This window comes from Bufo bufo, chromosome 9, assembly GCF_905171765.1.
Source record: "Bufo bufo chromosome 9, aBufBuf1.1, whole genome shotgun sequence".
Taxonomy (NCBI): Eukaryota; Metazoa; Chordata; class Amphibia; order Anura; family Bufonidae; genus Bufo; species Bufo bufo.
Genome location: NC_053397.1, coordinates 44,178,887 through 44,201,021, shown reverse-complemented (window position 1 = coordinate 44,201,021; position 22,135 = coordinate 44,178,887). Strand labels below are relative to the sequence as shown.

Sequence of the window (22,135 nt, the reverse complement as noted above, 5' to 3'; positions counted from 1 at the left end):
TACGATATAGTATTCCTGTGCCTGCCAAAATCCCGCTGCCTGGGGCGCATTCTGCAGCTTGCCGCATTAACCTTAGATGGCAGGTGGATTAATGTGATCGCCAGCAAGTAACTAGATCCGCACATAAACCTAGAATTATGTAGAATTATGCAGAAATAAATTATCGATGTGATTATTCACAGCCCAAGCCTTCATGAAAAGTTACTGCTTAATAACTAGCCAGGTAATAACTACACAGACGTGATGTCATGCGAGTCACGATGAAGACGGCATGCTATGAGTAACGCTAAATCATTAGGAAGGCAATTTACATTTTAGGAAACTAACACTATAGAGTTCCTAACGTTTCTAAAGTTTAATTAATTTAGCAGATTGTAAATATTCAATAACAATGAGAGGCAGGCAAACCCGGTGACAAGACTTGTGGTCACATATTGCACTTTTTTCGGATAATCACAGCAAAAACTGAGGCATTACCGCAACATTACCGCAATGTGTGTGTTAGAGGGAAGTGTTAGATTTAAATATATATGTATATATGCCCTCATATATATGCATATATATTAGCCCTTTTACATGGGCCTGTCCAGGTGGTGTATGTGTATACATAGAGATGTATGTATGTCCCCTTGTCAGCATACATGTCTATGTATATAATATATATATATGTAGGTGGGCTTATTGCTGCCCATTTGTTCCCCAGAATTATATTGTATACTGTATATACATGCATGTAGATGTGTCCCAAACATCTATATGGATGTATATACCTAAATGTGCCCAAATACTGCCCCAGGTTGGGGTATGTATATATATATATATATGTATATAGATATGCCCCAAGTATCTATATATATATACATACATAGATATCGCTGGCTGGAGAATGACCCCCAGTCCAGGTGCCCCCCTAGCCTTACCCTCCGGCATTCCTGCGGGGTAGTGAGACCAGATGGCTGGACAATTATGTCCAGCCTTGGGTCACTTCAAAAGGCAAGGGATCATTAAGATCCTTTTGCCTTTTGATAAACATCTCCAGCCCAGCTGGAGATGTTTAACATAACAGGGATAGGGAAACAAATGTTCCCCTGCCTCTGTTTGTTAACACCCTCGGTGCGATAATTACCGCAGAGCGGGCTGCACGGGAGCGAGCGCCGCCGGATTTAAATAGTCCGGCGGCACTGCGCTCTTCAGTTGAGCTGTGCAGCCGGGACAAGAGGATTATCCCCTAGAGAGACGAGCATCTGGAAGCGAGGATCATCCCTGGACAACGAGCAATTAAGTATCACTATACCACCAACGATATAATTAACCCCTTTTCCTCCCTATACCACCAACGATATAATTACCCACTGCCACCAATCCCTATTATTCCCTATCCATTAACCCCTGCTGCTCCATGTATTCCAACCCCTGATCATTATTGTGTTTTTAACCCCTTTGTCTCCCTATAGGGATAGAGTGTATAGCTAGGTTGGGTGGGCTGCTATAGTGTGTAAGTAACTATAATTGTAGTTAGATTCTGGGGAGGACTTAGGATTGTGTTAGCGTAGTTAGGACCGTATGGTGTTGTGTTATAGTGTGATTATATATACAGTACAGACCAAAAGTTTGGACACACCTTCTCATTCAAAGAGTTTTCTTTATTTTCATGACTATGAAAATTGTAGATTCACACTGAAGGCATCAAAACTATGAATTAACACATGTGGAATTATATACATAACAAACAAGTGTGAAACAACTGAAAATATGTCATATTCTAGGTTCTTCAAAGTAGCCACCTTTTCCTTTGATTACTGCTTTGCACACTCTTGGCATTCTCTTGATGAGCTTCAAGAGGTAGTCCCCTGAAATGGTTTTCACTTCACAGGTGTGCCCTGTCAGGTTTAATAAGTGGGATTTCTTGCCTTATAAATGGGGTTGGGACCATCAGTGGCGTTGAGGAGAAGTCAGGTGGATACACAGCTGATAGTCCTACTGAATAGACTGTTAGAATTTGTATTATGGCAAGAAAAAAGCAGCTAAGTAAAGAAAAACGAGTGGCCATCATTACTTTAAGAAATGAAGGTCAATCAGTCAGCCGAAAAATTGGGAAAACTAAAGTAAGGGCTATTTGACCATGAAGGAGAGTGATGGGGTGCTGCGCCAGATGACCTGGCCTCCACAGTCACCGGACCTGAACCCAATCGAGATGGTTTGGGAGGAGCTGGACCGCAGAGTGAAGGCAAAAGGGCCAACAAGTGCTAAGCATCTCTGGGAACTCCTTCAAGACTGTTGGAAGACCATTTCAGGGGACTACCTCTTGAAGCTTATCAAGAGAATGCCAAGAGTGTGCAAAGCAGTAATCTAAGCAAAAGGTGGCTACTTTGAAGAACCTAGAATATGAGATATTTTCAGTTGTTTCACACTTGTTTGTTATGTATATAATTCCACATGTGTTAATTCATAGTTTTGATGCCTTCATAGTCATGAAAATAAAGAAAACTCTTTGAATGAGAAGGTGTGTCCAAACTTTTGGTCTGTACTGTATATTACTGTGTGCTGCTATAAATATATATATATATCTATTTCAATTGATATAGATATATATAATTATAAGCAGTAATTAGACTGTAGACGTGTAGTGTGTTAATAAATACATTTTATTTAAGCACAGCGTGTAGTCTTTTTGTTGTATTAGGCGCGCAGGTAGTTCAGTATAGAGTAAAGCAATCAGAATGTATTTGTATTTAAAGTATAAATAGGCGGAGGCATCACTAGACGACTCACGCCTATTTATGAATATTAATTAGTGGTATTATCCAAAATATAATTAATTAATATCTCCCTTAACAGTGTAATAGAGAGTGAGACAGCGTGCAACTGCACTTCCTCAGCATTTCCTCTGAGAAACAGAGAAGACGCCGCAGCTTCAGAAGCAGCCAACTCACCACATCAGGAGCTGTAATCTGTGACTACAGTTTACTCAGGCTACTTTCACACTTGTGTTGTTAATTCCGGTATTCAGATCCGGCAGAGGATCTCAATACCGGAATTAAACGGATCCGTTTTGATTTTGCACATCAGGATGCGTCCGTTCCGTTAGGATGCCGTTGTGTGAAATCAAAACGGAAAAAAACCAATCCCCCACTAAATACCTTAACAGTTAATGGTTGATGGATCTGGTTTTTAGGCTCCTAAAAAACTGATCCGTCACCATTGACTTACATTGTTTTGCTTTTTATGACCGGACACAAAACCGCAGCTTGCAGCGATCACAAAACGGAATGCTGATGGAATGGAAAACATCCTGATGCATCCTGGACGGATCTCTTTCCATTCAGAATGCATTAGCACTAAAAGGGAACGTTTCCCCCCCCCCCCCCCCAGTATTGAGAACCTCTGCTGGATCTCAATATCGGAAAACAACAACGCAAATATAAAAGTAGCCTTACAGTGTCTAAAAGAGTCTGTGGTAGTCTGAGACACACCCCCTGGTTCATAATTGGTTCAGGCTGCTGCTTTCTCCATCCCCACCGCAGCTCTGCCTCTTCTGATTGGCTGCTAGGTATAAACAATAGTCTATCACATTTCATTAGGACGTCAGTGTATGAAGAGCTGATTCCCATTTACAGCATGTGAGATAAAGATGATTATTAGGTAATTGCCACATGTATACAGAGAGGAAATGAGTCTTTGTAAGGTGGAGCCTGAACGGTTGCCTTTAAAGGTCTCCTCTGAGATCGGGAAAGCCAGGCAGGGTGACCTGCCAATGGTGCTCTGATTCCACTGCCAGGCCCCCTTCTCCTCCTGGACCAGAAGAGTGATGTATTGTCTACACGCGTGTCATCACTGCTGGCCAATGTGGTCACGTGCCATGTCACGCCATGAGGCCGTTGATCAGTGGCGTACACACCATACATTGGGCCCCGGTGCAAAACTGATCCTGTGGCCTCCTCCTGATGCTGCCGCCACCTCCACTGTCATTGTGCCACTCTGTGGCCTTCTGATTCACGTGTTATCTCTGTTTTGGATCTGTTTTTTGCTTTAGCCATACTGATCGATTACTGACCAAATGCTGACTGAGTAAAGGCGGATGCTCCACAGACAGGATCCGTTTTTTGGGAGTTATGGTTCTGACGAATCAGAGGAAGGGCAAAATAATCAGTGACGTCAACACAAACTTGCTGCTGACACCCTCTCCACTCTGTCGGAGAAAGTCATGCAAGAGGTAGAGAAGGACATCTGCCAGACCTTCTCACAGAACTGGCGGTGACACTATATCAGCCAGTCTTGGGTGGGGCTCAGAGCTCTCTCCCTCCTCCTTGTAAGCATGGCTGCATGCTGGAGGTAACTGGGCGTTTGCTGTGAGTCAGACCTTGCGCTCCTGTAATTTGCCCGCTGGCTCCTGGTATTGCCCATACGGCACCGGTAGGTTTAGCATTAGGTTCTGAGATACTTGAGAAACCTTGGCGCGGTGCTCGGGCTCAGACATGTCCTCCACAGTAGGATATGTTGGCTAATCTCTCAAATTTAACATCAGTATGAGGGTTTAGTAAGACCGCAGAGTGCACCTGTCTTTGTAAAAGTTTTTTCATCAGTCTGGATTTGGCCCAAATATCCAGCATGCCGGTGCGAATTGCAGAAGTCTGGAAAAAGAAGGGTCAACTCTAGAAATATTGAGCTTTTGCATAAACTTCATATAAAGAAAAGTAAAAAAAACTTATGAAATGCTTATAATTCTACTTCCGTATACTATAGAAACATCTGACAAAAAGATAGAAAAACATTGAAGCAGCAAACTATGTGAAAAACTCAAAACTTTTGGCCATGAGTCCATGACTGTATACTAGGAAGGTTGGTTAGTGGCCCCCTGTCTTGCTGGACAACTGCTATGGTCTCTTAGCTTGGCTCACTTTAATTATCGGTTATTTATTATTTTTAATCTTATTGTTAATGAGGTAATATCTGAGGTCATAGTTCAGACAAATTACATATATTTTAAAGCCCTTGATGTGACAGGCGCAGCACTATGAAGTGCCTTTTGCGCTGTGGCATTAGAAGAATTTTGATATCTCTGACTTTTAGTCTAACCAGACTGTCTATTACTCTGTAATTCCTCTAGTGCCATTCTATGGAAACAGTAGGTTTAAAGAGCACACCGAATGATTAAAATAACTTCTTTATTAACTTCAACTTTTCTTCATATAACACAGCCGCCTCCGCAGCAGATAGTCCATGTACAAAACACAAGTTGAAAATATATCACAAAATGGCGGTATGTATAAGATGGTGGTTCAACTGTTCAATCTTGTCACTCAACATAAAATGGTGGATATATTTCTCTCTTCAGTATCTGTCCTCTCACTTTAAGTTATTTAAGCACTTTATCATCTCTCTGAGAGGTATATCTGAGGTCTAACTAATAGTTCTACTTGCTGAATTTGGTCGCAATTTGCAGTATGCAGTATGCAGTTACCATTAACCATTTGCAGATTGGTTGAGTATGATCTGGTATGGTTGTATGCAATTTGGATTGCAATATAGAATTTGAATTTGTATGTGAACTTTTTAGTTTGCAATTGGTGGAACTGTAAGTAAACACACATATAACTGGTTCAGTATACAGTTCTAATCACTATATTAACAGTAGGAACATTATATAACTGTTTTAAATCCCTTTTTTGGCCTCTCTGCTTCCATAAAACACAGCTCTTAGTGGAGTGAATGTCTGTTCAGCTTCTCTCTCTGGTGAATAATAATTTCTAGCAGCTCCTGCTAGAGAATTTCCCACACAGGCTGTGTGTGAGGCTGGCTGTGATTGGTCAAAACTCCTGCTGTGTGTGAAGCTGTGATTGGTCTAGACTCCTGCCCAGCAACAATTTAACTCTATGCTTTCTGTTGTTTCTGCTGTGTCATTGAGCCTACCTCACATCCATATAATGAATCTTTAAGACATATTATCTTTTCTGCTTCTGTGAACACAATATATAACAGTTATATGACATCCAAACATGAAGTCACTGTAAATAACTCTGCCTTTGTCTTTAACACACAAACATAGGATCTGTATTAAGGTTATTGGCAGGTCTAGCTGTATAAACACAGACCTAGGACAGGTTTTTGCTGGCCAGCTACACTTGAGGTTCACAAACATTGTAATTGACTCACTGCCGGGGAAAGGATCTGAACTATGATGTTTACTTGTGGCATCTATTACGTATTGCACCTCTTATTACTAATACAGACTATTACTAGTTATGTTTATGAGGTTTTTTTTTTACGATCAGCGCAATCAAAAAGGATTCATCACAATCTTGTTTGGCCTCTTCTGACAGATTTACAAGTAGACATGTCTGCACGCTTTTGTGGTGCAGTTCTTTATGCAAAAAGAAATGGAAAGGAAAGATTTTACATGATGATGAACAAGGCCTCCCATTCAGATGATATGATAATACTGTAGTTTTTGTGATGTTTTTACAATTCTACATACTCTATCCCTAGTGTTTTTGCAGTTGTTCTACAGGGTTTATCCATGTACAGTATACGTGGAATAGAAAAGAAACAAAAAGATAGAGAAACAGAAAAACAGATCATGCTACTGCAACACCATTTTCTTTCTTCTTTTTTTTAAAGTACCCTTGTATGATTTTCCATACTTTTTTACTTAAAGGGGTTTTCCAATACTTTAATACTGATGACCTATTGATTTACGACTCTGATTTGCTATGGGCGCCAATTATAAAGACCAAATTAAAGGCGGTTTCCGGGATTATTTAACTGATGACCTATCATCTGGCTAGGTCAACAGCATCTAATCAGTGGGGGTCCGACAACCAGCTGTTTGAGAAGGTACAAGTGCTTTCTCTCAGCTCATTAAGCACCGTACATTGTATAGCGGCTATGCTTGGTATCATGCTCAGCCCCTTTTCACTTTAATGGGGCTGAACTGCGCCTAGGCCATTAGACTGATGAACGCTGCGAGAAGTCCGCGGCGCCGCTGTCTTCTCAAACAGCTGATCGACGGAGGTCCCAGGTGTCGGACCCCCACTGATCATCAGTATAAAAGTCTCGGAAAAACCTTTTAAAGGGGTTCTCTGAGACTGGGAACATGTCCTTTTCATATGGTCAGGCAGGGTGCAAGGGGTAAAAAAAAAAAAAAAAAAGACTCTCCTGTCCATGACATTCCAGCTCCAAGCTCTACTCTCCTGCGCTTCCAGTGGCCTAAAACAACCCTAATGTGAATCTGGCTCGGGCGTTCAGACGCAGCGGATTGGTCGTGACAAATTTTAGAACTGTTCGTGTAATCCCCATACAAGGGTGTATAACTGGGACACGTCGGTTCTGCGGTTATAGTATTGTGCGGTTGGAAGGGCCCCGGCGGACTCTAATGAATTCAGTCTGTCAGAGGAGAGCGAGGCGGTCTCCATACACATCAGGCTAGCTTCACATTGGCATTGTAAATTGACGGATCTGGAGCACTACATTATAGTGAATGGGCCCTCGGCGGTGTCCAGCGTCTGCCAGGTGACTATGCTGAAACAGAATACAGGAATTTAAAATGGCAATGTGAATCTCGCATTAGATTGTCCGCCGGTCCTGCTGAAGACAGCAGCCCTGGCCGACGATACTCTAAGCCAGGGGTCAGCACCCTCCGTCACTCCAGCTGTTGTGAAACTACAATACCCAGCATGCTCCATTCATTTCTATGCGAGTTCGGAGAAAAGCAGACCAATAATGCATGCTGGGAGTTGTAGTTTCACAACAGCTGGAGTGCTCTAAGGGTATTTTCACACTTGCGGCAGGACGGATCCGACAGGCTGTTCACCATGTCGGATCCGTCCTGCGGCTGTTTCGCCGTGCCCCCGCTCCGTCCCCATTGACTATAATGGGGATGGGGGCGGAGCTCCGGCGCAGCACGGCGGTGCACGGCTTAAGGCTGCCGGACTAAAATTACTGCATGTCAGGTTTTTTAGTCCGGCGGCTTTCTCCGTGCACCGCCGTGCTGCGCCGGAGCTCCGCCCCCATCCCCATTATAGTCAATGGGGACGGAGCGGGGGCACGGCGAACAGCCACAGGACGGATCCGACATGCTAAACAGCATGTCGGATCCGTCCTGCCGCAAGTGTGAAACTAGCCTAAGCTGTGATGAAGGCTAACCTCCGGCACTCAAGCTGTTGTAAAACTACGGCTGCCAAGATGTACCCTAGCTTGGCTGTTCTCAAAACTTCATAGAAATGAATGGAGCATGCTGGGAGTTGTAGTTTTACCACAGCTAGAATGCCGGAGGTTAGCCATCACTATGTGTATGGGGGCCATTGTGTTCCCCCTGTGACCTGGACGGGGCTGACTTTTTATAAGTTTCAATTAGAGGGTCATCTCAGAAGTAATAACGAGGGGCATTTGGATGAAAATGAGTTACAGTCCCTTTCAGAGATGCATATTTGTACATCACTACAGGGCTCCTTTCACGACATGACGTCATCAAAGGTGCTGAAACTTTATTTCTTTAGAAATCCTTTTTATTTTACGTCACTGCTCCTTGTTTCCATCGCGACCCCTCTGTTATATGATCACGTTTCTTGTCTCTATACTACTATAACCCTCCCAACTACTACCATTATACTAAAGAAGAGGGCAAATGAGGTGACTGCGCATGCGCACACGCCCGACACAGTAGACCGCACCTGCGCAATAGCCCAACCTGCGCTGCTTCTCACAACTCCCATTCCCCAGCTTTTACCATAGAGCGGGTACCCGGTGTGCAGAGCGCCGCTCTGACTGACTCACCACTGCTGCTTTAATAGAGAGGAGCAGGAAGAGATGGATCACAAGTGAGCGGAGAGCTCGTCTCAACTGGTGGCAACCGGCGGACCGGCAGAATCCTCCCTCCCCGCTTCTCTCTCTCTGGATAAGGCGGCGTCAATGAGCCAGGTACCCCTCCAAGTAACGCGTGTGCGGGGCGTGTGTCATGTGTGAGCAGCCGCTGCCTTGTGTTGGTGCGTTTTTATGAATGAATGAGTGGGCGCTGTGTGTACTGTGTTCTACTCCAGCAGCCATTGTTGTGGGCAGCACATGGCAGGGGCTTCCTTCTCCAGGGTTTTAGTGACTGGTCATTGACTAGGTTTGTTTCAGCTCATCCTATGTGGATCTGTCTCGGTCTGGGTTGGAGCTGATGGTTTCGTCGCCATGGACTGGTTATTGGTTGTATGAGCCGAGTACTCGCCACATCGGCGCCGTCAAGTTCGGGCTAGATCTCCAGTGTCTTTTTGTCTGATCACTTTTTTTTTTTTTTTTTTTGTTTCGCCAGCCCCCAGCAGGTGATAATCTGGGAGGGTAAACCAATGGCGGTCACGTAAGAGCTATAAACCCTTCTTAAAGGGGTTGTCTTGCGCCAGCAAATGGCATTCATCATGTAGAGAGAGAGAGTTAAAGGGGTTGTCTCATCTCAGACAACGGGGGTAGATCGCTAGGATATGCCCCCATTTTCTGGTAGGTGCCGGTCCTCCCCTATCTCCTGAAAGTGGTGGAGGGCGCACTGCGCATGCACAGCCACCCTCCATTCGTTTCTATGGGGTCGCCGAAAAATATCAGAGCACTGCCTCGTCCATTTCTGTCGGGACCATAGAAGTGAATGGGAGCGATCGCCAGTCATGCGCGGTGCGCTCCCATTCACTTCTATGGGGTGAGCGCTTGGGGGTGGCCGGACCGGAGTCCTCCAACCACCACTCAGTTCTCGATATAGGTGCGGGTCCCAGCAGTATCATCCTAGCGATATGCCCCCCCCCCCCATTGTTTCAGATGAGACAACCCCTTCAAAGAGGACCTTTCATTGGGTAACTGGTATGGCTACTTTCACACTTGCGTTCAGAGCGGGTCCGTCTGGTGTCTGCTCAGACGGATCCGCTCCTATAATGCAGACGTTTGTATCCGTTCAGACGGATCCGTCCAGACTTTACATTGAAAGTCAATGGGGGACGGATCCGTTTGAAGATTGAGCCATATTGTGTCATCTTCAAACGGATCCGTCCCCATTGACTTACATTGTAAGTCTGGACGGATCCGTTTGCCTCCGCACGGCCAGGCGGACACCCGAACGCTGCAAGCAGCGTTCAGGTGTCCGCTTGCTGAGCGGAGGCTGAACGCCGCCAGACTGATGCATTCTGAGCGGATCTGCGTCCACTGAGAATGCATTAGGGCTGGACGGATGCGTTCGGGGCCGCTTGTGAGAGCCTTCAAACGGAGCTCACAAGCGGAGCCCCGAACGCTAGTGTGAAAGTAGCCTATGCCTACCCGATAGGTGAACGCCCCCACATGTAAATGGTTTTGTTTTTTCCCAAAAATGCTGCTCTGTGGGGATGCTGTGCCCCCCAAACCCCCCTGGCACCTCCCTTCTATTTTTGGTGCCAGTACAGGGAGGAGTAGACGCCAGCGTTTTTAAGGGGGGCATCTTCTTCCTGCCTGTGATGCCAATCTCATTGGAGTGCGTCACAACCAGGGAGAAAAAAACAGTTTGCCTTCTCCCTGGTTGTGACGCTCTCCGATGTGATTGGCATCACGGGCAGGGAGAAGAAGATTTCCCCCCTTAAAAACGCTGGCGTCTCCTCCTCCCTGTACTGGCACCAAAAATGGTGGGGGAAGGGGGGCGGCATTTTTGAAGGGGGGAAAAAAAAGCATTAACATGTGGGGGCGTTCACCTCTCGGGTAGGCATACCAGTTTATAGTACTGAAACCAATGAAAGGTCCTCTTTAATACTAGGCACACAAGGTGGTCACACATGCTCAGTTCCATCTTTCAACTGCCATCAGCCATATCTGTTAAAAGCTGCGATAGTTTCAGAGAGCCTTCAGCAGAAAGGACCCCCCCCAGCTTTGATGGGGAGAGAGCTGCAGCAGAAAGGACCCCCCCCAGCTATGATGGGGGGAGAGAGCTGCAGCAGAAAGGACCCCCCCCAGCTATGATGGGGGGAGAGAGCTGCAGCAGAAAGGACCCCCCCAGCTATGATGGGGGGAGAGAGCTGCAGCAGAAAGGACCCCCCCAGCTATGATGGGGGGAGAGAGCTGCAGCAGAAAGGACCCCCCCAGCTATGATGGGGGGAGAGAGCTGCAGCAGAAAGGACCCCCCCAGCTATGATGGGGGGAGAGAGCTGCAGCAGAAAGGACCCCCCCAGCTATGATGGGGGGAGAGAGCTGCAGCAGAAAGGACCCCCCCAGCTATGATGGGGGGAGAGAGCTGCAGCAGAAAGGACCCCCCCAGCTATGATGGGGGGAGAGAGCTGCAGCAGAAAGGACCCCCCCAGCTATGATGGGGGGAGAGAGCTGCAGCAGAAAGGACCCCCCCAGCTATGATGGGGGGAGAGAGCTGCAGCAGAAAGGACCCCCCCAGCTATGATGGGGGGAGAGAGCTGCAGCAGAAAGGACCCCCCCAGCTATGATGGGGGGAGAGAGCTGCAGCAGAAAGGACCCCCCCAGCTATGATGGGGGGAGAGAGCTGCAGCAGAAAGGACCCCCCCAGCTATGATGGGGGGAGAGAGCTGCAGCAGAAAGGACCCCCCCAGCTATGATGGGGGGAGAGAGCTGCAGCAGAAAGGACCCCCCCAGCTATGATGGGGGGAGAGAGCTGCAGCAGAAAGGACCCCCCCAGCTATGATGGGGGGAGAGAGCTGCAGCAGAAAGGACCCCCCCCAGCTATGATAGGGAGAGAGCTGCAGCAGAAAGGACCCCCCCAGCTATGATAGGGAGAGAGCTGCAGCAGAAAGGACCCCCCCAGCTATGATAGGGAGACAGCTGCAGCAGAAAGGACCCCCCCAGCTATGATAGGGAGAGAGCTGCAGCAGAAAGGACCCCCCCAGCTATGATAGGGAGAGAGCAGTAGTACAGGGCAGGTTCTAGCTATGTTAGAGGTTGTCATGTCCTGTATGATCTCTGATTTTCACTTTATTTTTTATTGTTCGATCAATCATGGGATATCCCCTTTAATAAATATCCCCCTTGGGACTCATTCACACAACTGTATCTTGCATCAGTGCCTGATCCATGTCTCTTGCAGATTGCACCCATTCAGTTCTATGGATCTGCAAAAGTAAAATTACGGTCAGCACATGGACGTCCATTCCGCGACTGGATGGAACATGTCCTATACTTGTCTGTATTGCGGATAAGGATATTCATTCCTAGCCATGGGACTGATAAAAATACGCATTGCACGCAGTAGGTGTCCGTATTTTGTGGATCCATGGTTTGCGGACTATAGTAAGGATACGGTTGTGTGCGCGAGGCCTAGGACTGAACAGTACATGCAGGTTCCCGGGCTTTTGAGCCATGGGTGGTGGGTACCCAGACCCTAAGGGATCGTAACTTCCGACATATTACAAGTTTTCTGAATCGGTAGGTGCACTTTGAGAAAAGTCAGAACTGCTTAGTTCTTGGCTGTATAATTTATTTATTATTTTTAACATGGACGACTTTAAAGGGAACCTGTCACCGGGATTTTGTGTATAGAGCTGAGGACATGGGTTACTAGATGGCCGCTAGCACATCCGCAATACCCAGTCCCCATAGCTCTGTGTGCTTTTATTGTGTAAAAAAAAAAAAAACACTATTTGATACATATGCAAATTAACCTGAGATGAATCCTGTCCCTGACTCATCTCACGTACAGGACTCATCTCAGGTTCATTTGCATATGTATCAAATTTATTTTTTATTTTTTACACAATAATTTGACACATATGCAAATTAACCTGAGATGAGTCCTGTATGTGAGATGAGTCAGGGACAGGACTCATCTCAGGTTAATTTGCATATGTATCAAATAGTGTTTTTTTTTTTTTTACACAATAAAAGCACACAGAGCTATGGGGACTGGGTATTGCGGATGTGCTAGCGGCCATCTAGCAGCCCATGTCCCCAGCTCTATACACAAAATCCCGATGACAGGTTCCCTTTAAACACATTTGTAGTCACTTATCAAACTGGCGTACAGTAGAACTGGCTTAGGTGCCCATAGCAACCAATCAGATTCCACCTTACATTTTTGACAGCTCGTTTGGAAAATGATCCTAATTTGGTTTCAAAATGCTCCCTACTTATTAGTGTCCAGTCCCTGCAGGTGATGAAGCACTCACCTCTTGCAAGATTGGCAGGACGACCTGCTACATTGTGATAGATACTAGGACACGCAACACGTATCGCGCCCAGAATCGCCACGTAGCCGTAATGATGGCATATTCTGCTCTGAAGCCGAGCCTCTGCTCTTGCTCTGCCAATCGGCGCAGGCAGGAAACGGTCAGGGCCGGGCTATATGTCTGATCCTGTGAATGGGAGCTTCTTCCCCGCAGGAACCACCCCCCAGTTGAGGCCCTGCTGATTAGACAAATTGATTCTCTCATCTCTACAGCTGCCGTTCCAGTGGACTGGTGGCACATCCGCAATATATGAAGTGATTTTAACCCATTCCTATCTAGCAGATAACTTCCACATGGATTTTCACATACTACACGTGTTTACTGTGTGTGGGATTGGCAATGGTTTATTGTGCTGTGGCTTTCCCCCTTTTAGATATGATGTTACAGGGGTGGTCAAGTCTTCCTGGCTTTCCCCTGTTGACACGAAGGGTTGATGTGCCGTCTGTGTAATAAATGGATTAGCTTGACCGCTCCAGAGGAACAGACAATCTTCCCCCTTTAAATGTATTTTTAAGATAATTATGAGAATGGAAAGAAAATGAAGGATGGCCGTGCGATCTGGATGAGTGGAACCCGTTCAGTGACAGCCCGCTTGTATGGTCGACCTCTGCCCTCCCCTGTGCAGTTTCCTCTGGGACCAAATTGCAGATAAACGTACGGTAATCTCCCACACGTCGTTGCTCAGGATGTGACACATAAATGCCGTTACCCAGTTCCTGATTCGTGTGCCCCCCCCCCCCCCCCTCCGCCAGGCTGGAGGCTTCTGCCACATTGTTCGCGCTTCCTCCTTGGATCACATGTCTCCTGTGCAGACGGGTTATTATACAGAGAATTTATTTATTATTATTATTATTATTATACATGCCCTCCTCCTCTCATTAGTTTATTTTTATTGTTTTTCCCATAAAAAAAAATAAAAAAAAATAAAATAAACCTACAACATTCACCTTACAGTAGGTGTCCACATTGGGAATCCCCTAATTGACTTGCTAGGACTGCTTGCAGGGTTCTGGCTAATTGTGGTGGGTTGTCCCGGTCGAGGACTACACCTCTGCCCATTATAAAATTCCCTTTATAGTTCATATGAAAAGTGCTAGTCTATCATAGGTCAACCTGTCCTCTTCTCTGCCGGATACTGCCGCCTGCCCGCCGAATCCCTTTCACTATAATGGTGTCAGGCAGAGATCCAGCCGCTACCCGGCAAATATGCCAGGAATCTGGCGGACTAAAGCTGCCAGAACAGCCGGCTGCAGATGTGATGGCAGTAACTATAGCCACCAAACCGAATTGGATGGGCTTCCATCTTTTAAAAAGGAGCAGTCCCCTCCCCTGACGTGTCATTCACACGACTGTTTTGCAGTCGGCAAATAGAGGATCTGCTAAACAGAAGAACCGGCCGCGTGCGTTCGGCGTTTTGCTTAACACACACAGCAAGCCCTGCAATAGAAATGCCTGTTCTTGTCTATGATTGCAGACAAGAATAGGACATGCTTTATCTTTTTTTTGCAGGGCTGCGGAACGGAACTACAGCTGCGAACCGCACACAGTGTCCTGTCCACATCTTTTGCGGCCCCGTTCCGCACCCATTCCACAAAATTGCGGAATGAAGGCGGATCTGGCAATACGGTCGTGTGAATGAGAATTTAGTAACTACTTGCATTCCCTATGTAATATCTATTCTTATGATGTGCCGTTCCTCTATTATTCTTTCTTGAACTTTATGAATCAGTTGCCTGCAGTAAAGGTCCAGATGAGTGTTACCTGTCGAGGGTATGTCCCTGCACCGTCTACCACTATCCAATCAGTGCTGCCAGTATCACTGTTCAGGAACGCGCCCACAGCTGGCTAACACCCAATTGGACTGTTGGCAGTTTGTTCATAACTTCTAGCAGGAATAATAGAGGAATGGCACAGCCTTGTGTCACCTGAACAGATGCTCCAGGATTGTAAGCACTTGGAAATGCATGTAGCTACTAGAACAGACGTGCCAGGTTCTTTTTTATATTGGTGCCTTACAGGGTTAAAATAGTGGTCCGCTAAACATGGCTGCTTTGTTCCAGAAACAGCGCCACCCTTGGGTTGGACTAGAATATTGTAGCTCTGCTATATTGAAATGAATGGAGCTGACCTTCAATGCCGCACGCAGCCTGCAGACCGTTGCACTGCTGTATTTTTGGAAGGGGTTTTCTGGTATTTTTTTAATGACTGACCTATCCTCCGTAGTACAGCGGCTGTGCTTGGTATAACGGCTCGGCTCCGTTCACTTCAGGGGGGCTGAGCTGCTCCTAGGCCATGTGACTGATGAACGCGCCTTCTCAAACAGCTGGTCGGACCCCCGCCAATCTGATACCGATGACCTCTCTGGTGGATAAGTGAAAGATGGAGGATAGGTCCTCCACCAGTCACACCACTTTTTATCCGCTGGGTGTTTATGATTTGTTGTAAACCTTGGGAAGCGATGAAGCGATAGCTCGTCCTCGAGATAAACCCGTTTTACTGGGCTGTCGACAATGTCCTCATCGGATCCTTGTCGTTGGCGCTGACAGATATGGTATCCCGCGCTGTGATTGTGATGTAACCTCCTCCTCCGTCCAGATAGTGATGTCAGCGCGGGATTGATCCAGAAGCATAAGGTGACAGTCTTCCTTATCTCTTACACATGGCGGTTATCAGCCGGGGATAGTGAGCTCTTACATCTCCTCCTTGTGCGACGCCCGCCCGCTGCTGTTAGTTACATGACACTATAGGCACCTTCACATACGACCGTTTTCTGCATTTTTGCAGGTATTTTTTGATTGGCACCACGGGGGTCATATGATAATGTGACAAGAATTATGTCCTTATTTCCCCCCCACATTTGCCAGAAGATCAAAGATGGCCAAATCCCCAGATTTTTTTTATTTTTATTTTATGGTGGGTTAAGGGTCCATTCACATGTCCGCAAAACATGGACACTGGCAATGTGCGCTCTGCATTTTGCGGACCTGGCCCTGTGATAGAAATGCCGTGGCTGTGGATGAGAATAGGACATGCTCTATATTTTTTGCAGGGCCGCGGGGTGGAACTACGGATGCGGACAGCACACGGTCTGCTGTCCGCATCTTTTGCGGCCCTGTTGAAATTAATAGGTCCGCACCTGTTCAGCAAGATTGCAGAACACATATGGACGTGTGAATGGACCCTTAAAGGGACACTTCCATCAGAAAGAGTATTTTTTTTATTTATTGTTTTGGGCGGATCCGTCATGAATCTGCACAGACGGAGCTGTTCAGATAATACAACCGTCATGAACGGAACAGTTTGTATTATCTGTAACAATGCCAAGACGGATCCGTCTTAGACACCATTGAAAGTCAATGGGAGACAGATCAGTTTTCTATTGTGTCTTAGAAAACGGATCCGTCCCCATTGACTTACATTGTGGCTCAGTTTTGTCAAGCGGACAGCAAAACTCTGCATTCTCCCTCCAGAGCGGAATGGTGACTGATCGGAGGCAAACTGATGTTTTCTGAGCTGATCCTTTTCCATCCAGAATGCATTAGGGCAAAACTGATCCGTTTTGGACCGCTTGTGAGAGCCCTGAACGGATCTCACAAACAGAAAGCCAAAACGTCAGTGAGAAAATAGCCTTAGACTTGATAGGGGAGATCTAGCATCTCCCTTGCACCAGAAAAGTAGCTTTAAAAAGTCACAAGTTGTTGTGTATTTGACTTTTTAAATACGACTTTTTTTTTTCTTCCAAAATGGAGGGTGACCAGCAGCTGGAACAAAGTTATGTTAATTTTTAGGCTGCTTTCACACTGGCGTTTTGGCTTTCCGTTTGAGATCCGTTCAGGGCTCTCATAAGCGGTCCAAAACGGATCAGTTTTGCCCTAATGCATTCTGAATGGAAAAGGATCCGCTCAGAATGCATCAGTTTGGCTCCGATCAGTCTCCATTCCGCTCTGGAGGCGGACACCAAAACGCTGCCTGACGAAGCGGAGCCAAACGGATCCATTCTGACACACAATGTAAGTCCATGAGGACGGATCCGTTTTCTATGACACAATCTGGCACAATAGAAAACTGATCCGTCCTCATTGACTTTCAATTGTGTTCAAGACGGTTCGGTCTTGGCTATGTTAAAGATAATACAAACGGATCCGTTCTGAACGGATGCAGACGGTTGCTTTATCTGAACGGATCCGTCATGGCTATAGAAGACCTAATACAACCAGATCCGTTCATGACTGATGCATGCAGTTGTAATATTTTTAACGGAAGCGTTTTTGCAGATCTATGACAGATCCGCAAAAAATGCTGGTGTGAAAGTAGCCATACCAGTTTTCTGGTGCAAGTGGAGCCCGAAATCTATGGCAGCTCCAAGCTTGCATAGATTTCTGTTTAGGTGCACAGACTGCCAAAGGGTGCGCCTAATTTATGACGTAATGAGGTCAGGGACATCAAGATCAGCGTACAAAGCCCCCCCCCCCCCCTCCCCCCCAATAATTTTTAGAAATATCTGTCTAGAATTTTTGGCTGTTTTTTTTTTTTTCATTTTTCGCGCTACTGTAGAGATAAAGCTCCCGTAGAGAGAGGGAATCCATTCTTGGTTATCTGCTAGTAAAATATTAGATTAGTAAAATTGGGATTACAGTATGACCGCTATATTGTTCTCATTAGGCCTCATGCACACAACTGTTTTTCGGGTCCGCATCCGAGTCACAGTTTTTGCGGCTCGGGTGCGGACCCATTCACTTCAATGGGGCCGCAAAAGATGCGGACAGCACTCAGTGCGCTGTCCGCATACGTTGCACCGTTCCGTGGCCCCGCAAAGAAAAATATAGCATGTGCTATTATTGTCCGTTTTGCGGGCAAGAATGGGCATGTCTACAATGGGCCGCCCTTACGTTCCGCAAATTGTGGAAGGCACACGGTGGCTTCCGGTTTTTGCGGAGCGCAAAAAAACTGCACAGTCGTGTGCATGTAGCCTTATAGGCCTAGATAAGTGTCAACAGAAGAGCATTGATCATGTCAGTCTAATGTGTGATGATCTAAATGAGTCACTTTTTCCCTTCCCTCTGGTCAGAGTGCATGATCTGACTGAGAAAGTTACAGAGACTTTCTGCTGTGTTCAAAGTCCAAGCAAAGAAGGAAGTTAAAGGGACAGGAAGCAGAATACACAAGAGCGACTTCAAAAATGTATATCCTGAAAAACAGCCACTTTTTATTTTTAATTTTTTTTTTCAAAAGTAAAAAAATAAAAAATTTACATAGGTTGTTAATATGTGATAAAAATAAATAAATAAAAAAAAGATGGGTTTTCCTTTAAGCAGCTGTCCCTTAAGTGCAGAGGTCATGGAAGAGGAGGTTCAGACACGTTGGATTTTGACATCTCCTGTTTTGTGGCTGCATGAGATTGACCCCCATTGTAATAACGTTTATGGCTGGGTCGGAAAAGATATCACATTATCAGATCTGGATAATAGGACAGTTGTATCGTGGAGTCCTTAAAGGGGTTCCCCGGGCATTTAGTCTAATTACTCTTCCTCAATGCCGCTGTCTCTGCTGCACTGGCGCACGCTGTAGGCTCTTCTTCCCAGTTCCTGACCGGATGTGGCCGCTCCTTTTCATGTTCCCTGTATCCATCCCACATCCCTCATGGAATAGCCAGCAGCGGGGACGGCTGCATCTGGGGGCAAAAGAGGGCAAGTCCTATGTAAAAGGGCTGCCTCCACAGGTTAGCAGCATACGATAATCCCCAGAGTACCGTACCTCTAAATTATTCAGACTGTGAGGACTAGGCTACGTGCACACGAATGTAGGTATTTTGCGGTCTGCAAAATGCGGATCTGCAAAAAATACGGATGACGTCCGTGTTGCATGTTGTGTTTTTTTTTTTTTTTGGCGGATCCATTGTAACAATGCCTATCCTTGTCTGCAAAACGGACAAGAATAGGACATGTTCTATATATTGGGGGTCTACGGAACGGACAAACGGATGCGGACATTTTTTGCAGACCCATTGAAATGAATGGGTCCACATCCTATCTGCAAAAAATGGAACAGTCAGATGACGGTATCAATTTTGTGGAATGGGTGCGGACCCATTCATTTCAATGGGGCTGCAAAAGATGAGGACAGTACACGGTGTGCTGTTCGCATCCGTAGTTCCGTTCCGCGGCCCCGCAAAAAAGATGGAGCATGTCCTATTCTTGGCCGCAATTGCGGACGAGAATGGGCATTTTCTATGGTAGCGCTGGCCATGTACAGTCCGCAAATTGCGGAAAGCACACGGTCGTGTGAATGTAGTCTTAAAGGGGTATTCTCAACACGCCGTTTCATACTTACCTGCTCCCGGCGCGCTGTCCACTTCCTGGTTTCGGCACTCGGCAGGGGGCGGGCTCCATCTTGATTGAAGTCTTCTCCCGGCCTCGGCGTGCGCTTTCGGGACTGCGTGCGGCCGGCCGGGAGAAGAGAAGAAGTCGTCTGCGCAAGCGCGGCCACCGCGATTCCTGAGAAGAGCGGTGGCCGTAACCAGGGGAGACGGAAGACAACAGTCAGGTAAGTATATGTTTATTTTCTTCTAAGGGGTGGGAAATTAGTTAAATAGATTTAGAAAAATGATCACTGTTAAATCATTATCTGTGATCATTAAGATGAGAATATTAAGTAGAGAGAACCAACTACAAAGTGATCATGTAGTTGAGGTCCAGCATGCCGGCCCTGCCATCTGTTGGGAGTCCCAGAAACAGACAAGATAGTCGGCCGGTCCTGCTCAGGTGGGTTGAGCAGATCTTTATCTAAGGCAGGGCTCAACAAATCCCAGGTGCCAGGTCGCCATGGCGATCAGGAATTTGGTCCTGGCGCTTGGGTATTTGTCAGCCCGTTTTCAAAGGTGCACGGGGCGACTGGTTCGGAGCGCCAGAGGGGGGGGCCGTTCTGTCCGGAGGCAGCAGGAGTGGAGGTGAGCGCCTCCATTGTGGAAGCGCTCATCTCCATCTCCGTCCTCAGGACAGCGATACAGATGAATGGTGCGGAGGAGCAGGGGAGAGGCGTCTCCCTTGCCCGTTCCTCTGATAGGCTACAGGCCTAGTGTCTGTAGCCTATCAGAGGCTGGTGCAGGCGGCTCGATGATGTCATCGCACCTGAGCCGTGCAATGCGGGACACGGGCCGGAAGAGGCCTGCATCGCATCACTGACAGCAGCATAAGGTAAGTATGAGTTTATAGTATACTGTGGCAAGAAGGGGGGGTGGGGGCCCCTATATGGGGGGGCGGGCACTATGGAGAAGAGGGTAAGCACTGTGGGGCCCCTATATACTGGCACATTATGGGGGGCCCTATGGAGAAGAGGGGAAGGAGCACTATGGGGGCATGCATTATTGGGTGGCTCTATGGAGAAGTGGGGGGGAGCACTATGGGGCCATCTACTGGGGGCTTTATGACGCGGCTCCGCCTGGCTCCTAACTTTTTTAGCTGGCTCCTAGATTCCAAGGAAATTTGTCAAGCCCTAAACTAAGGCCTCTTTCACATCTCTGTTCTGATATCCCACAGGCTGATCCGGCACAGAGGATCTCACAGGATCCGGCATTGCCAGATACTCTACTTCACCACCGGATCCCCTTTGACTGCAATTGGGTCTGGTGGCGATCTGGACGATTTCTGGTTTAAATGCCGAGCAAAAAAAACGTTGCATGCAATGTTTTTTTATATATTCATTTTTTTTGCTTTGCCCGGCCAACAGCGGCATTAGCGCTGGATCTAGGAAACAGAGATGTGAATGCAGCCTAACGGGGGTTACCTGCAGGAGCTACTCCGCTACCAGGTCATAGAAATATATGTAAACTTAGAAACAAAAGCTAAGAAAAAGTATACAATGTAAATTAATATTTTTAATGTTGTATTTTCTGTCTATACATACGAATGCGATTTCTATAGGCTTTTCAGTGTATGATTTCTTTGAAGGACCCATTGACTTTTGTTAATCCTGGTGCTGGTCTATCCTCTCAGGTTTCTCTCTAACATGAGATATAATCGCCTTATTATGGAGGTTTCCAATGTAAAAATAATCTGTTTACGGTCTGCTCGGCAGTGCATGGGCGGCCGGCTGCCAGCGTCCTGTATTTAACTCTGTGTTTGCTCAGTCTGACACGTAATAGCACCCTGTACGGACGATGTGACCGAACAGTCTCCTACCGCACCTATGTCTACGTAACCTGCCTTGTTCCCACTCCGCCTGCATGCTATCCTCCGGCAGGCAATGTGTTGGTGATCTGTTTTTTAGAACTTTTTTTTATTTGCTTTACATTTTATTTTATTTTCATCTTTTGCGTTTTTTTTTTTTTATTTTTATTTTTATTTTTTTCCCCCCATCCAGGTCAGTGATTTGACAATGTCTGAGGAAGACTGCCGCGTTTTGCGGAGTCGCCGCTTAGTCTCCAAGCCTCTAGTGACCACGGAAAGAGATGAGGTTTTAAGAAGATCAGACGGGGACAGGTCACTGAGAACCACGAGTAATGGTAAGGAGAGCCGATGGAGCTTTATGTACAGTGTGGCTGGGACTGTTTGCACCTTGTTTTGTTCTCTTGGCTTCGGTGTAAATCTCCCGGCATGCATGCTGAGTTTATAGCTCTGACGTATGGAGTTTGCCGTTCTGTTACATGCTGTCACATTGTGAGGGGAAAAATTCAGTTTTTTTGCAGGATACTAAAAACTTAGACGCTCATGTACTGTACATGCGCAACGCTTGAAACTTGTTACTAACACACATGCCTGTTTGTAAGTGGGTGTCCGAATAAAGTTTCATGTTTAAAACTTGTCCAGCCTTTACGTGATAGCCTATCCTGTGGATAGGCTTTCACTAGATGAATGGCGGCGGCCGGCACCCCCACACCGCCGCTGCTCTGTGTATCTGTTGCTGGTGGACAGTACCGTCAAAATTGTGGTGTACGGCACTGGTCACCACCACGCTGCTGCCATTGAAGT

General features: G+C 46.6%; 1 protein-coding gene across 6 annotated transcripts in view; it reads left to right on the top strand.

The window, feature by feature from the left end:
• Window positions 1-8,768: 8,768 nt before the first annotated feature.
• The window catches only part of SOAT1 (sterol O-acyltransferase 1), a 52,068-nt gene continuing 38,701 nt past the window's right edge, over window positions 8,769-22,135 (top strand). For 2 of the 6 annotated variants that reach the window (XM_040406617.1, XM_040406616.1), the window contains exons 1-2: window positions 21,325-21,414; window positions 21,528-21,669. In XM_040406617.1, the coding sequence (XP_040262551.1) occupies window positions 21,391-21,414; window positions 21,528-21,669 (166 nt within the window). In that variant the 5' untranslated portion in view covers window positions 21,325-21,390. Of the gene's footprint in view, window positions 8,982-15,777; window positions 15,803-21,324; window positions 21,415-21,527; window positions 21,670-22,135 lie in introns of those variants that run through there. The other 4 variants (XM_040406619.1, XM_040406620.1, XM_040406622.1 and 1 more) reach the window with 4 other exon arrangements.